A 13,902-nucleotide genomic window follows, 5' to 3' on the forward strand; every position below is an offset into this window, starting at 1 on the left:
TGAACAGGTCAACAGTCCATCGCAGGGCATTCTCAAAAATTTCAAAGATATTTGAAAATTGTGGCATTTAACCTCTTAACATCCAACTCATTTTGGGAAATTCTCACCTATTTTGCAAATAACTTAGGAGCTGTAAGCCCAATGTACACCCTTTATCTTCATTACCTAAGTTAATACCTTATAGAAACACCCCTGAGATTATGTCTGATAGTCTTTTACTGAGTAGTGAAGTACAGTAATGCTTTCACCAAATACTTTTTTACTAGAGTTGGATGGCTACCAGTCAATTTTACTGGAGTACACATATGATGGAGTAGTAGTCCTCTAACCTAGTAACATTTTTAGGGGGAACTTTATCTCTAACTATAATTTTCTGTATGAACTTAATCTGTAAATGCCCCATTGTAAAAGAACCATCCATCCATCCATCCATCCATCCATCCATCCATCCATCCATCCATCCATCCATCCATCCATCCATCCATCCATCCGTTAATCCGTGGCCGGGTCGCGGAGGCAGCAGTCTAAGCCAAGATGCACAGACTTCCCGATCCACACACACGTCCTCCAGCTGCTCTCAGGGAATCCAAAAGCGACACCAGGCCAGCACAGAGACATAATCCCTCCAGTGTCCTTGGCCTTCCACCAGGCCTCCTCCCAATGGGACATGGCTGGAACACCTCCTGAGGGAGGGGACCAGGAAGCATCCGGAACAAATGCCCGAGCCACCTCATCTGGCTCCTTTCGACATAGAGGAACAACAACTCTACTCTGAGCTCCTCACCCGATCTCAAAGGGTGCGTCCAGCTACCCTGTGAAGGAAACTTATTTTGGCCGCTTGTATTCTGGATCTCGTCCTTTCAATCATTACCCAGACCTCATGACCATAGGTGAGGGTGTAAAATAACCCTCAAACAAATAACTTATTTTATACTACAAAATTTAGTAGATTAACAAATAAAAAAAAACATATTTAGATAGGCACCATATACTCACACCTTATAATGAACTATTTACTTAAGCATCTCTTATAATTTAGGGAAAACTGAAGATAAGTTTTTTTTTTTTTTTAAGGGGTGGGGGGTTTCTTTTGGTAAGCCTTTACAAAAAATGTAATATGCATCCATCAAATGTAATTCAGTGTTAGATACTCTGAAATTGTAAAATCATGACTGGGTGTATGAGTGAATACACATCCATTCCTAAGTAACTAGGCCAAAAATAGAGACAGAGACTTTGAATGAGTGACACCCATGAACTTTCCTCTCCTCTGCCTCTGCCTGGTGCTGCCCACGCCTGATTGGACCTCCATTCAAAGCCAAGCCATTTAAATACAGGCGAGACAATCCTTTTCCTGTGCGACAATCCTTCTGTGCATGAATGCCGTTTCTCTCTCCTGGTTCCTTTTTTCCAGCCTTTTCTCTCCAATTTCCATTGTGTTTTGGGGCTTTGAGCTTTTGTAGTTATATGGGAGATTTCACTTCTATCAAGAGCTATGGACCTGAGGGATTTATCAAGTTTGGTTTCTTTTGTGCCTCTTTTTCATAATTTCAATGTTTTTTAAGAGTTCAAATATTAGTTGATTCCTTTAGGTCTGGTTTAGTGCATATTCACTGCATTCTGTTTTCCGGGAATTCTAGTTCATTTACCTTACAGCACAATATATCTGTTGTTGTCTCCCCTTAGTTTATAGTTTGTTCCTTTTTGTGGTAGATGATCCATATTACACCAGCGTCTAGATTTATTCTCTTAATTTCGGTCAGTGCTTAAGTTCACAGTTTGCCATAATTTCCCGCTGGATCTTTAGGTTGGTCTCCTCATTTTTCCATCCTTTTTCCATGGCCTGGTCTCCCCGTTTCTTTATGTTGATATGGACTTTAAATCAAAACCTTACATGTTTAAGAAATTCATCATGGCCAGCAGTCCATGACTATTAAAAGAGGAAACAGTTGTATTCATAAAAGAATTTGTTCATTCATATTTGATTAAGGTTTCCAAAATTGTATTTCAGGTACCACGTATATCAATAATCATGGACTTTAACATTAAGTGTGTATTAAAATAATTCATGCTTGTCTATTATAATTTAATGATTGGGTAATGGTGGTTAAAGTTAATACTAACTTCAGCAGCAGATTTAAATAATTGTTCTAATATAGTTATTTCATCTTTCAAACCAAAAAAAAAAAAAGACACATTTGACCAGGTATTGAAGTTTGCTGTGCAGTTATTGGTTTGAATTTAAATTTTTATGTATTATTCACAGAGATTTTACTTTATTTATTTGCTTGGTTAAATACCTGAGATAAATTAGATGTGTTTTTATAATTCCTACAATATAATTTATGAGAGCTACTGTAGCATTTCAGCATCAATAACAGTCTAGAGTATGAAAGTAAGTTGCAGATGACTTCAACGAAGACTGCAAAAGAAAACAGATTTCACCAGAATAAAGCAATTTAGTAAATGATTCTAAAAGGCAATTTGGGGATTTGAAGCTAAGTTTTATCAAATGGAAAACAAATAATTTATCTTAAAAGGAAACAAAAATTTGTAACACTGTTGGCTCACAGCATGAAATTCCTGGTTCTAACTCTATTTTTTTTCTGCTAACATTTTGCTTTTTTTCTCTGTGCATACCTAGGTTCTCTAGGGGTACACTGGTTTCCTCTGACAGTCCAAAGATTACAGTACTCCTAGGTTATCATAAGTCCCTAAATTGACCTTAGGGGTTTGTGTGGATGGTTTTGAACTCAGCCTTTCACCCGCCTATTGCTGGTGGTAGGCAACCGCTATTTATGGGTTAATGTCAAATGGATAAGTGGCCACATCTTCTACCCCTTGTCCGTCAGGGTCATGGAAAAGCGTTAGAAGACTGATGTAAAAAGCAAACACCATGTGAATTCTCACCTTTACGGTCATCTCTGCCACAAATATCGCTGTAAAGATGTAGTCAGACCACATCAGGAAGATCCGCTCCTGCAGAACAACAAGGTGACACAAATTGTTTAGAATTCAAGTGCTCTCTCAGATTTATTTTTCCATTAAGCCTAAAGTTTTCCCACTAAACTAGTTGAGTCCTGCACAATAATTTATCTGTTTTCCTCATTTGTTATCTGAACTCTAAACCTTTCTCGATCGCCTGCTGTAGTCTTTTGACAGCTAGAAGACCCTTGTGAGTGTTGGTGTTTAATTCATACTCCTGGAAATATTCCAGCAAAAAAAATTATAAAAGGTTTTTTTTCTAACAAATAGAAAATAATGTCTTTAAGGTTATGTAAAATTAACATTTTCTTTTAAATTAATTCCTAAGTCCTGGTAAAACTGTTAATTGTCTTGTTTTATAGCTTGCTGAATAAAGGTTTGAACTGCAGCATTGTCCTTTCTGTTTCTAAAATGTGTTTGTAGTTAATACATTAATCCATTGGTTTTCTTCTGTTAATTTAAGATAGAACTACTGAGTTGTGGTTTTTGACGTTCGTTCTGAGGATTCCCAATATTTAAACCTAAGCTGAATTTCAATCTTGCTTTTTTAAACATTTCTTTAATGGTTATCTGTTACTTTAGGATTTATTTGAAAATACTCCAGCTGATAAAATATGTCTGAGCTGTTAAATCCTTGCACCTTAACTGGATCCTCTGTAATCCAACATGAGAACCTTTATTTAGCTCCTACTGCAAGATCTAGATTACAACCTCAGACTATCAGTCAAGATGCATAAATCTTTGGACATTGTTAAGCTGCTATACTCAGAGGAAAACTTTGATGCTTTTGACATAAACATTAGGTTCATTTTATATACTAAAGACTTTTTCAGGTCAACAAGGTGCACTTGTATAGTATAGATGCTCAATGCAGATTGCCCTTCCCAAAAACACTCCTATGTAACTTGAAAGAGACAGGTTCATTACAAAACAAGTCCTGAGACCGAAAGTAGGCCCTACTGCATTGCAGCTATCAGAGACTCCCTTCAAACGAGAGCAAACTAAACTAAAAGTTGTCATCAGGCAACAAAACAGATGAGAACCTTACCTGATCAGACATATTTTTCGTTCTCTGGTGTCTTTCTTTGTGCACTCCAGTTTGCAGCTAAACAGAAAGCATTCGACTATTCTAAGTCCTGAGCCATGGTTCTTAACTACAAATCAGTTAGACTTCTCCCTGCAGGTCAATTGTCAGTCTCTGCATCAAGTGAGAGTTCAGTTATCTTATAACCTTCAGTGATGTTCACAGATGAAAATAAGATAGAGCAAGAGATGAATAGATGCATTAGGTCTGCAGAACATAAGGCATCTATTCATGCTGTTGGCAATGCAGTAATGTTGCAGTATTGCTTTAGTTGGTTCTTAGTAAACAAAGACTTGAACTGAGTCAAATGTAAAGCTTTTGATTTTCATTCTATCTGGGCTACAACATATATAGATTAAAAATTAAACGATGAGAATTTGGATGCCAGCAGCTAAAATTAGCTTTCTTTATAGGATGGCTGGATTCACCCTTAGAGCTACTATGAAATGCTCTTTTATCCAAGAAGGTTTGAGGGGATGCAATGGTTCATTTACATTAAGGGTTTCAGTTAAGGTGATCCTACCATCTGATCAGAACAACCTGTAAAGCCATCTAATGGGTGGATTGATGGATAGATGGATGAACGGACAGATGGATGCACAGATGGATGGACTGAGGGACGGATCGACGGATGGAGGAATGGATCGATGGATGAATTTACCAATCAGGTTTTATTAATGCACCTGCAATGGTTTTTATTTCTATTACTTATTCATTATTGTTATTATTAGAAACTTCTTCTATCTGTGATGCCAGACATGGTGTTGTCCTTCAAGGGTTAATTAAAAAAAAAGGGATCAGAAGCTTCATTCAGACAGGTGAGCCTTAGCTGGGGAAATGCTGAGGAAGCAGATGCAGACCTGGCTGCTCACAGCAACAGGTGATAAACGTGGTTGATGGGCAGAATGGCAGGAGTTGAAAGATTCAGGGTATAGGTAACAGTCAGCTCCGAGTCAACAGACAGAGGTGTCTGACATACGCTTGGTAAGACAGAGAAATCCTTGGTAATATGGTTGTGGTCAAAGATTTGGAAATGAGCAGGGGAAAAAGCTGGACATCCACTAGCTCAAGACCTTTAAAAAATCTGGTGCCAACCATCTGCAGAGAACCAAAATAAAAAAGGGGATCTACAGGTGGAGGGAATGGACTGATTGTGCTCCCACTGTAGGTGGATGGCAGGTGTATTTGATGAGCTCGAAGACAGACGGGCAAAAATCATAAAAAAATCTCGTTTTAATCCAAACTGTAAAAGACATTTGAGTCTTTCCATCTGTAAAAATGTGTCAAATATATTTAAAAAACATATTAAAAATACTAGCTGTTGCCATGTTCCCATACCGAGTTAATTTTTTTTTTTTTTACAAAAACAACCTATAACCGTTCAAAAGTATCTACACCATAAAGTCAGTATATTATTACCTTTCAAATACAGTGCCACGTCTTTGCCCTGCAGCATGTCCTCTGCATGTTCACTAATATGACTGGAGTTTACTTAGTAAGCTTAACAAGGACAGAGGAGGAAAAACAAGAAGGCTACCACGAAAAAGAAGCACTCAGCAAGTGCTTATTCTCCCTTTTCTCCCTCTGCCTAAAGAGAGAAAACCCTGTCCTGCCTCTTAATGTCTATGCATGGTGGAGGGGGCTGTCTTTCCCACGACCTGCACTACCATCCTATATGCTCAGAAGAGCTCTAAATAACATATATTTAAAATGGAAAGAGACAACAAGCCTGTTCATTATGCAGTTTTTACTTTCAGGAATGGTATCACTAGAATTTCCTCTGAGACAGCTGTTATTGTCATTTTGTACACACAGAATGTATAAAAAAAATCATTTTGTGCAGCTTTCATGATATTTCTATTCCTTAAAGTGCAGCAGTAATCAAATGTAAACAGTGTGGGGGGAAAAATAACATGGTGAAAAAACGCATTAATATGGAAGTTCAGAGCATTAAATATATATGGTGCAAATATGCAGTGTTGTGGTTTGGCGTTGTCATTGTGCTGCAGAGTCTCTGATATGATTTAGAGTTTTTTTCTACAGTTCAGCTGTCATCTCTGTTGAGATGGTCCATAAAGGTCAGTTTTAGCAGCACCCAATGGTATTATATTTTATGCCTCTCTAGAATAAACAGCAAAGTTTGATTACTGTAACAGGGTTTCTATTTTTTAAGGGCTGAAAAATGTGATTTCTTGTTTACGAGAAAAAGAAAAGTTAATTTTTTTGCTTTTACCTTATTGTGCCACTTTTGGGCTGCTCTTTGGGACACTGGCTAGCTCTGCTGCTTTGCAGCAAGATTGGATCTCCCTGAATCCATGGTTAAAGCTTTGCATTGACCATTTATGGTTGAATGTGGGCAAAAAGTGGCAAACTTTAAGGCATAGCTGTGATCTACAAAGGATATTGTTAGATGTTGTACATGCACTTTTATTAAAATTCCGATTTTTTGTAGGACTTAATTTTCAGGATTTCAGGATTCATTTTAGTATGAATTCCACACAATGTTTTATAAATTAAACAAAAGGTCTCAATGCAACTACATGGTTTCACCCTATGCAGGAGATCAATCTGTGTTTGATTACTTTGGTCTTTCTTAAGTATCTGGATGTGTGGGAAGAAAAATTATGAATTTTAGAATTCAAAGTGAAAATAGTCAAACTCAACGGTTTTAAAGTTTTAATCATTTCCAAATGATTAAATATAGTTCACATTTTGTGACAGTTACTTTCAAGTCAAGACAATTTAAAATTTTGCATGGACAAACATAATTTAGTTTCTGAATTTCTCCCCATAAATAGGCAGAACATGAATAAGGAAAACAATTTCGCCTCTAGCTGAAGGCAAACAAATGATAAATTCAAGCAACTCCCCCATTACTGTCCTTAAATAATTGTCATTGTGTTGTTTTTTCCACTTTAACACAAACATGTCCTCTCACAGCGATTTAGGGAAGGGTTGAACTGTAAAGGAGATAAATCTATCATAAAGCCTTGGTTTTGACTTTAATTTACTGTACTGCATTCAATGCTGATATGATTCAATTCGTAATTTTGGACAGTAGTGTATTATCTCCTGCCTCTTTGAGAAATGATAAATAATTATAGATATTACTGTATAATCATTCACTTAGTTTATTTACCCTGAGCTGATGAAATGATGACAATATCCAGGCAACCCCAAGCAACAAATGAAAACAGAAACGGACAACAGGCCAAATGCAACAAAATGAAAACAGAAACGAACAACAGGCCAAATGCAAACTGTTTGATATAACTCCCAATGAAATATGATAATGAAATAATTATTCAGCCTGCATTCGACACCCAAAAGCACTTCATCTTTGTATTGATGAATAGATTTCATTTTGGAGAAAGTGCTATTGTTGTTTTGTTTTTTTTAAAGCTGGCAAAGAGGGTGATGTAAAGCAGCTCCTTATAAACAGATGCAACAAACTGATAAATTATACATGTTTGGGCTGTTGGAAGCAACTCAGAACAAAATCAGCGAGAGCAAATCGATTTACAATCGACTTCATTAATACAGAACAACGCAGACGGACAAATAAGCAGCCGCCGTGAACAGCCATTACAAATGGAATCTAGAGAACTGTAATGACTGTTCTTTCTCTTGTATCAGGATGCTTGCTAAGTTGTGTATTTCCACCTCATTTTAATGATGGCCACAGTGTGGCGGTGCTGAAAAAGTGATTTTCTAGAATACCACTCGCTGACCTGAGTGTTAGAAAGGCTGCTGGGATGGATGGTGGGTATTTGCTTAAAAGTTGAAGTTGTAAATGATAAAAATCTGTGTGTGCATGACCCTGCAATCCACAAGGACCAGTTAGCACAGGTGAGACCTTCCGATTCCTTTTAGACATTAATCAAGAGTGTATATATATATATAGACAAATATACATTTGTCTGTGTTAAAGCAGGGCAAAGGTGGCAGGATGCCCTGCCACTTTTACTCTGTTGGAAAGGCTGCCGCATCAGCTAAGGCATTGATGTTGTAGATGATGCAGTGCAGCAAATACAGAGGTAAAGCACATATCACCCTGAGCAACTGGCTCACAGTCAAACAAGAGTGGTTCCCTGCTTATACAATGTTCCGCTCTATTTCTCTTCAGAGTGTAAGCTACAGAACAAATTCTGTACGGTGGTGTCTGGATTTAGACTCACTGATGGCTACTTTTTTTTTCTTCCTCTTGGTAATCTTGTTAATGTTAAGGCTAACTGATTTTTTTTTTTTATTAACATTCAAGTGAAACAAAACAGCTAAACAAATCTTTGGTATTTTCAAAACTGTTTGTCTGACATCAAACTTCATCATGTAAATGAAGGGAAAATTAGAAAGGTTCTCTTTGATCTGAAACAATCTTGTCAGACCTCAAGCTCTGGTCCCATTTCCCCCCTTTTAACTTCAGACACTAGAAATTTAGGTGTGATTTTTATCAGCACCCTGAGGTTTTCTAAACTACTTAACTTAGTGGTCAGAGCAGGCTATACTTAAAGGTACAGTGGAAGATTTTAGAGAACTTTTGAAAAGACCTGCCCTCTCCATTTTTAAAAAAATGCACATGTACAACCCTGTACCAGCTAACAGGGAACACCTATTAAACACTTGAGCGTGTGCACAAGCCTGTTTCTCCTCTTGCATGCTCTGTTTAAAAGTAGCTGTATGCATCGCTCATACAAGCTTACTTTCCTAAAGAAGATTTGCAATTTTTTCACCATGTCAGATTCACCACCAGTAAATGAAGACGAACACGAGGATGGCCTGAAGTAAACATATACCCAGAATGATTGACAATTAGGAGGACCACTTATTTTGAAGATCCACTCGGAAAAATAACTTCCTCCACTATACCTTAAAGGTAGTACTATCAAAAGTGAAAATATTTCTATTTCTATTCAAGACTAAGCTGGAAAAAGCAATGCATGAATTCATTAGTTCAAGGCTGGACAACTGTAATGCTCTCTCTGCAGGAAGTACTGTAGCAATTCTATTCTTCATTAGCTCGGTCAATGCAAAAATGCAGCTGCCCAGTGTCTCTCAAAGGCGTCCATATTACACCCATTCTCTCCTCTCTCCACTTGCTTCCAGGTTGATTAAGGATAGATTTTAAAATCCTGCTTGTTCTTTTAAAGTCACTACTCAAATAGCTCAAGCGCCTTTGTCTGAACTTTAAAGTTTTTGCAACCAGAGCCCTGCACTCAGCAGATGTATAACCCTGCATGTCTCCAGTGCTAGGTTCAAAAGAGAGAATGATTGTTGAGGAATGCTAGACCACCAGAGCTAAAGTAGCGGCCATTCAAGATGGCCCTTCCAAGTCAAACACCAGCTAAATGGCAGCCTATTCCCCTGCAACTGCTAGCAAAATCCCCTCCAACTTCCAGCCACTGGCCTTCTCCTGGGCGTGGATTTTTTTTTTTTACTCTGACTTAACCGTTTCACTGAATTACAGGGTCTGACCAAGATATGATGCTTCTCTTTATATCTTAACGTCCCCAGATCATGATAGAAATAATATTTCATAATAAGGACTGATGTTTAAAAAGGAATTGTAGGGAACCAGGCAAGGGCCAGCAAAGGGCCAGCAAAGGGCAAATCAAGGAAAGTGGGGAAATTTTGAATGGCTACTACTGTACAATCCATTACTGACCTGGAGTCTTAAAAATCACAGCTAACAAAATCAACTATTCAGACAGGCCTTTCATTCCTAGCAGTTCAGCTGTAGAACAAATTTTCTATTAGTTTATATTCTGGTTTCACTACTTTTCCTTATAGCATCGAAAACAGTTTGAATTGTACTAATGTGTATTTTTTGTTTTTATCTCTTTTATCCTGTTATTTTCTTACCTTTACATTTTCATATTTTATCTATTTGACAACTTGTTTAAAATCAACTTGTGAAGCACTTTCTGCACCATATAGATTGTTGAGAATTGAACAAACTTGATTTGATGATCAATTGATGGCGGACATATCACTTTTGTAATGTTATGTTTTGAATTCTGCAAACCTATTTAAAAGAAAGTTCAAGGGCTCCTGCAAAAAAAATTAGTTTTTGTTTATTATCTTTCTGAATGCCAGAAGTAGTAATGCAGAAAGTTCCTTTTATTTCTATAAAACCAGAATGCAGCCCCCCCCAAAAAATGCCTTAATAAAGAGTGGAACTTAATATAGGATTATGTGATGCTCACCGCACTGTCAGGACTGATGCCAGGCCTCTCCATGGCGATGGTGATGCAGTTGAGAAAAATGATGACCAGCACAACATGGTCAAACATTTTATGGTTGATGATCTTTTCACATTGCCTGCGGCATCTGTGAAGAAAAACAGAAACAAGTTATATTTTTTATAGCTAATTAACTCAACTTTAGGAATATATATTAGCTGAGACACAAATGCAACAAGAGATCATAAATATTTTAGTCTTTCATTTAATTTTTTGTGTGCATTGATTTTACTGCAAAAAGTATTGCTGTTATCTTTAGATATTTCAAAGCTGTTGCGTTCAAGGAGAGAGTGAGATGGAAACATCGACGGTGTCCATTTTTTAAAAGAGCTTTAACCACAAAATTCTCAGGACATGGTTCACTTGCATTGCATTCATTAGAAAATTAACATCCCTATAAGGAAAATAATTAACTAATTTTATTTGAGGCATAAATGCATTTAAAGGCTAATAGTTTATGAAAATATATGTCCACTTTACACTGGATTGAGAAGAAACTCTAGACACTTTGACAAATATTCTAAATTCCCCTCAGTGGGAGGACACTGGTTGCACTGGTTGCTTACAGGGTTTTCCCTTTTTTTTTTCCTCCATTAACTAATATTCTGCTACTGTCAAGGTTAACTAAAATGTTTGCTTGATGTTGTTATAATCTGCATATTTACACCCGAAAAATTGGACGTTTCTATGCCTCTGTCATCAGTCTCTGTCATACCAAAGAGAAAATTTCACTATTAGCCATCATGAGAAGAAAAAGAAAAGGGGTGTTTTCTCCACTCAGGATTCCCACCTGTGCAAACTTCTTATCTAGTGTTGCGTTTTGCTTGGAAGGAGCAACCATGAGAAAGCGTCCATACATTTTTTTTTTTTTTTGTTTAAGGTTATTTATTTTTATTCTTTTATTCAATCTATGTCTATTGTTGAATTAAATTTAAAGCCCTGTTAGCTGCTGGTGTTTGCACTACATTCTTTCCTCCTCACTGTTTAACACAATCCCAGATTATAATCTTCAATAGGCAGTAACACAAAATGTATGTTTTAATCTCCGGTTTGAAAAAAGTCATGATTGCCACCCTAACAATCTGAATGAACCGACTCTCAGAGGGGAGACTGAGACACAGGTCCTTAAAAATTTTGTATATCTTCCAAAAGGTGCAAACATGTTTGTATGCACAGAGCAGATCTTCAAAGAAGGTACAAAGTTACTTGCACCTTCTTCAATTTAGCAGTCAGTATGTGCAAGAATGTCTTTTTTGACTTACACCCTTCATCAATATGCTGGTCATATTCTAATGACCACACACCGCAATTTATAGATTGGGAATATGCAAGTGCAATGCCGTTATGTGCAAAGTAATTTTTCATATCTTAAATTTAACTGCGCGTGACATATGCCTGTTTTAGCATTTCTGAAAATCCGGGAACAAATTTGAAAACCAAAATTTCTGCTTTCATTGCCAAAAAGAAGCCATCGGTAGAATGATGGACGATTGAGAGAGATTCTGTGAACATTTAAATATATTTGGGCGGTCGGGAATAACAATACTAGAATTAAATTATCAAAGAAAACCTATCTGCACAGGCTGGGACAACACAGCGGGATGGCAGGCAATTTTTATATGATTAAACCAAAACTAAACAAAAGATTTTTTGGAAGATATATGTTGAAAAGTCAGGAGTATTTTATGGTCTTTAACAGACTGCATGCAACGCATGGCTGTGTTTTCTTCAATAATTAAGGGCCTAATTGTATGGCAGTATATTAGGTCAAGCTGCTTTTGAGACGAGCTGGTGGAGAAAATTCCAGCTGTTTACAAAATAACCTTCGGCTACTTCTTTGTTGCATAGGGGCGGGATGCGGAGGTCAATCAGCGAACAAAGAAAACTTCCTCATATTTCAACTTCTTGTTAATGTTTTCTTTCTACAGTAGCAAAGTGAAGTGAGCTATAAATATAAAATAATATCATTAAGGTACCTGAGCTGACTATGATAGAATTTATTTTGAATTGCATTTATCAGTATAACTTTCCACTGATAATTTCAATTCAGTTCAATTCACATTATTTATATAGCAACAACACATCTCAAGGCACTTTACAGGGACAATTCAATCAGATCATACAATCAGATTTATATCTAAGGAAAACCATTTTTGGCATAGACTCATTTGAGTCGATGTAGCATAATTTTACTTAAACTACCTTGAAGCCTTGAAGTCTGGTTTACTTTCTTCATTTATATTGACAGTTCTTGCTGCTTGAATAAAAACATTAACTTAGTCTGAAAAAAAAAAACATAAAAGCAACATCACTGTTGCATCCGTGCCATCTACCTGTGTTATAATAAAACTGACTAACTTGCTAAATTGTGATTAATACCTTAAGTGATTATTGAGAAGGAAATTTGGATTGACTACATGAAAAAAGGACAGACAGAAATCTCTATTTATTTAAGATGAAAAGTTTTCCTGCCCTGTAGGAGATTTACTCTATTAAAACATACTTTAAAAACAATAATTTAGTTGATAGACATAAGCAAGGTAGTTCAGAATAAAGTCTGCAGTGCACAAGTGAAAATTTAGGCTTTATCTTGTGCTGAATTTCATTAAATGGTTGCCAAGCTTTAAGCTCATGAAAACACACTGAAAGATCCCAGCAGTGACTGTTCTATTTGGTGGTGTCAGGGTTTAAAATGGGAATCAAATGAGATTTAAAGGCTCATGTGGGTATAAATGTGCAGCAGGGGCATTATGTCGGGAGGCCTAGATCTAGATATCTGGCTTTATTTGGTAACATAGTCCTGACTGCTCGGAGTCAGAAGACATGTATGTTTTTCACCTCATTTTGCTTTCTCATGCATTAGTAATATCTGCATACCAGAAGCTTGATTATGTAGAATTTGTCTGTTTTTCTCAAGTGGCCGAGGAAGGGAGACACACGGCTCCATCTCTTCCTCTGAGGTTCAAAGGGCAAATATCTGGAAGTGAACTTTAACCGGAAATGGTTTGGAAAACCAGAAACACACACACACTAACAGTGAGAAAACGGAAGGATCTCTTCTACAGGCTAAAACTGTCAATGGATGCTCAGACAAAATAACACATTCTGCTCACTTTTTTGAAAGAAAAAAAAAAAACACCAAAAAACTTTACATCTTGACATCCTCATAAGAAAAACATTCTGACAACTGTCCGAAGTACGCCTCCCCAGTGGTATTTACTGACCTTTGGAGTTTTCACGCAGTAAAAAAAAAAAAAAAGGTCGTGACTGATGCCTGGCATACACGCATTTGATATCTACCACTGAAAGTTTCCTGCTTTTTAGACATCATGAAGTGTATCCTAAGTTATGAGTCAAAGCTGATAGAATTTATAACTTTTTAAAACTCAAGATCTTCAAATCCTATTTTAGGTGTTTGGTTGGGATCACAGTCATAAATATTGATCTTTTGAATTGACCAACAAAGGGGTTTTTGGTCACTTTCCAGTGATATTCTTATTGAAAGAGACCTTTTAAGACTACAGGGTTAATATATAACTCTTAGTAATGGAGACTGACCTTCACAAAAATCAGTTGAAATGCTTCTCTTTACAA

At 36.8% G+C, this 13,902-nt stretch overlaps 1 protein-coding gene across 1 annotated transcript in view; it reads right to left on the reverse strand.

Annotated features, from left to right (window-relative positions):
- Nucleotides 1-492: 492 nt before the first annotated feature.
- The window catches only part of LOC107097448 (voltage-dependent T-type calcium channel subunit alpha-1G-like), a 274,678-nt gene continuing 261,268 nt past the window's right edge, over nucleotides 493-13,902 (reverse strand). The window contains exons 21-23 of the mRNA XM_015394594.1: nucleotides 10,273-10,396; nucleotides 2,911-2,979; nucleotides 493-741 (exon numbers count right to left, since the gene is read on the reverse strand). Coding sequence (XP_015250080.1) covers nucleotides 493-741; nucleotides 2,911-2,979; nucleotides 10,273-10,396 — 442 coding nt within the window. The remainder of the gene's footprint in view (nucleotides 742-2,910; nucleotides 2,980-10,272; nucleotides 10,397-13,902) is intronic.

The sequence above is a fragment of the Cyprinodon variegatus genome, unplaced genomic scaffold, assembly GCF_000732505.1.
Source record: "Cyprinodon variegatus isolate N-32 unplaced genomic scaffold, C_variegatus-1.0 Scaffold697, whole genome shotgun sequence".
Taxonomy (NCBI): domain Eukaryota; kingdom Metazoa; phylum Chordata; class Actinopteri; order Cyprinodontiformes; family Cyprinodontidae; genus Cyprinodon; species Cyprinodon variegatus.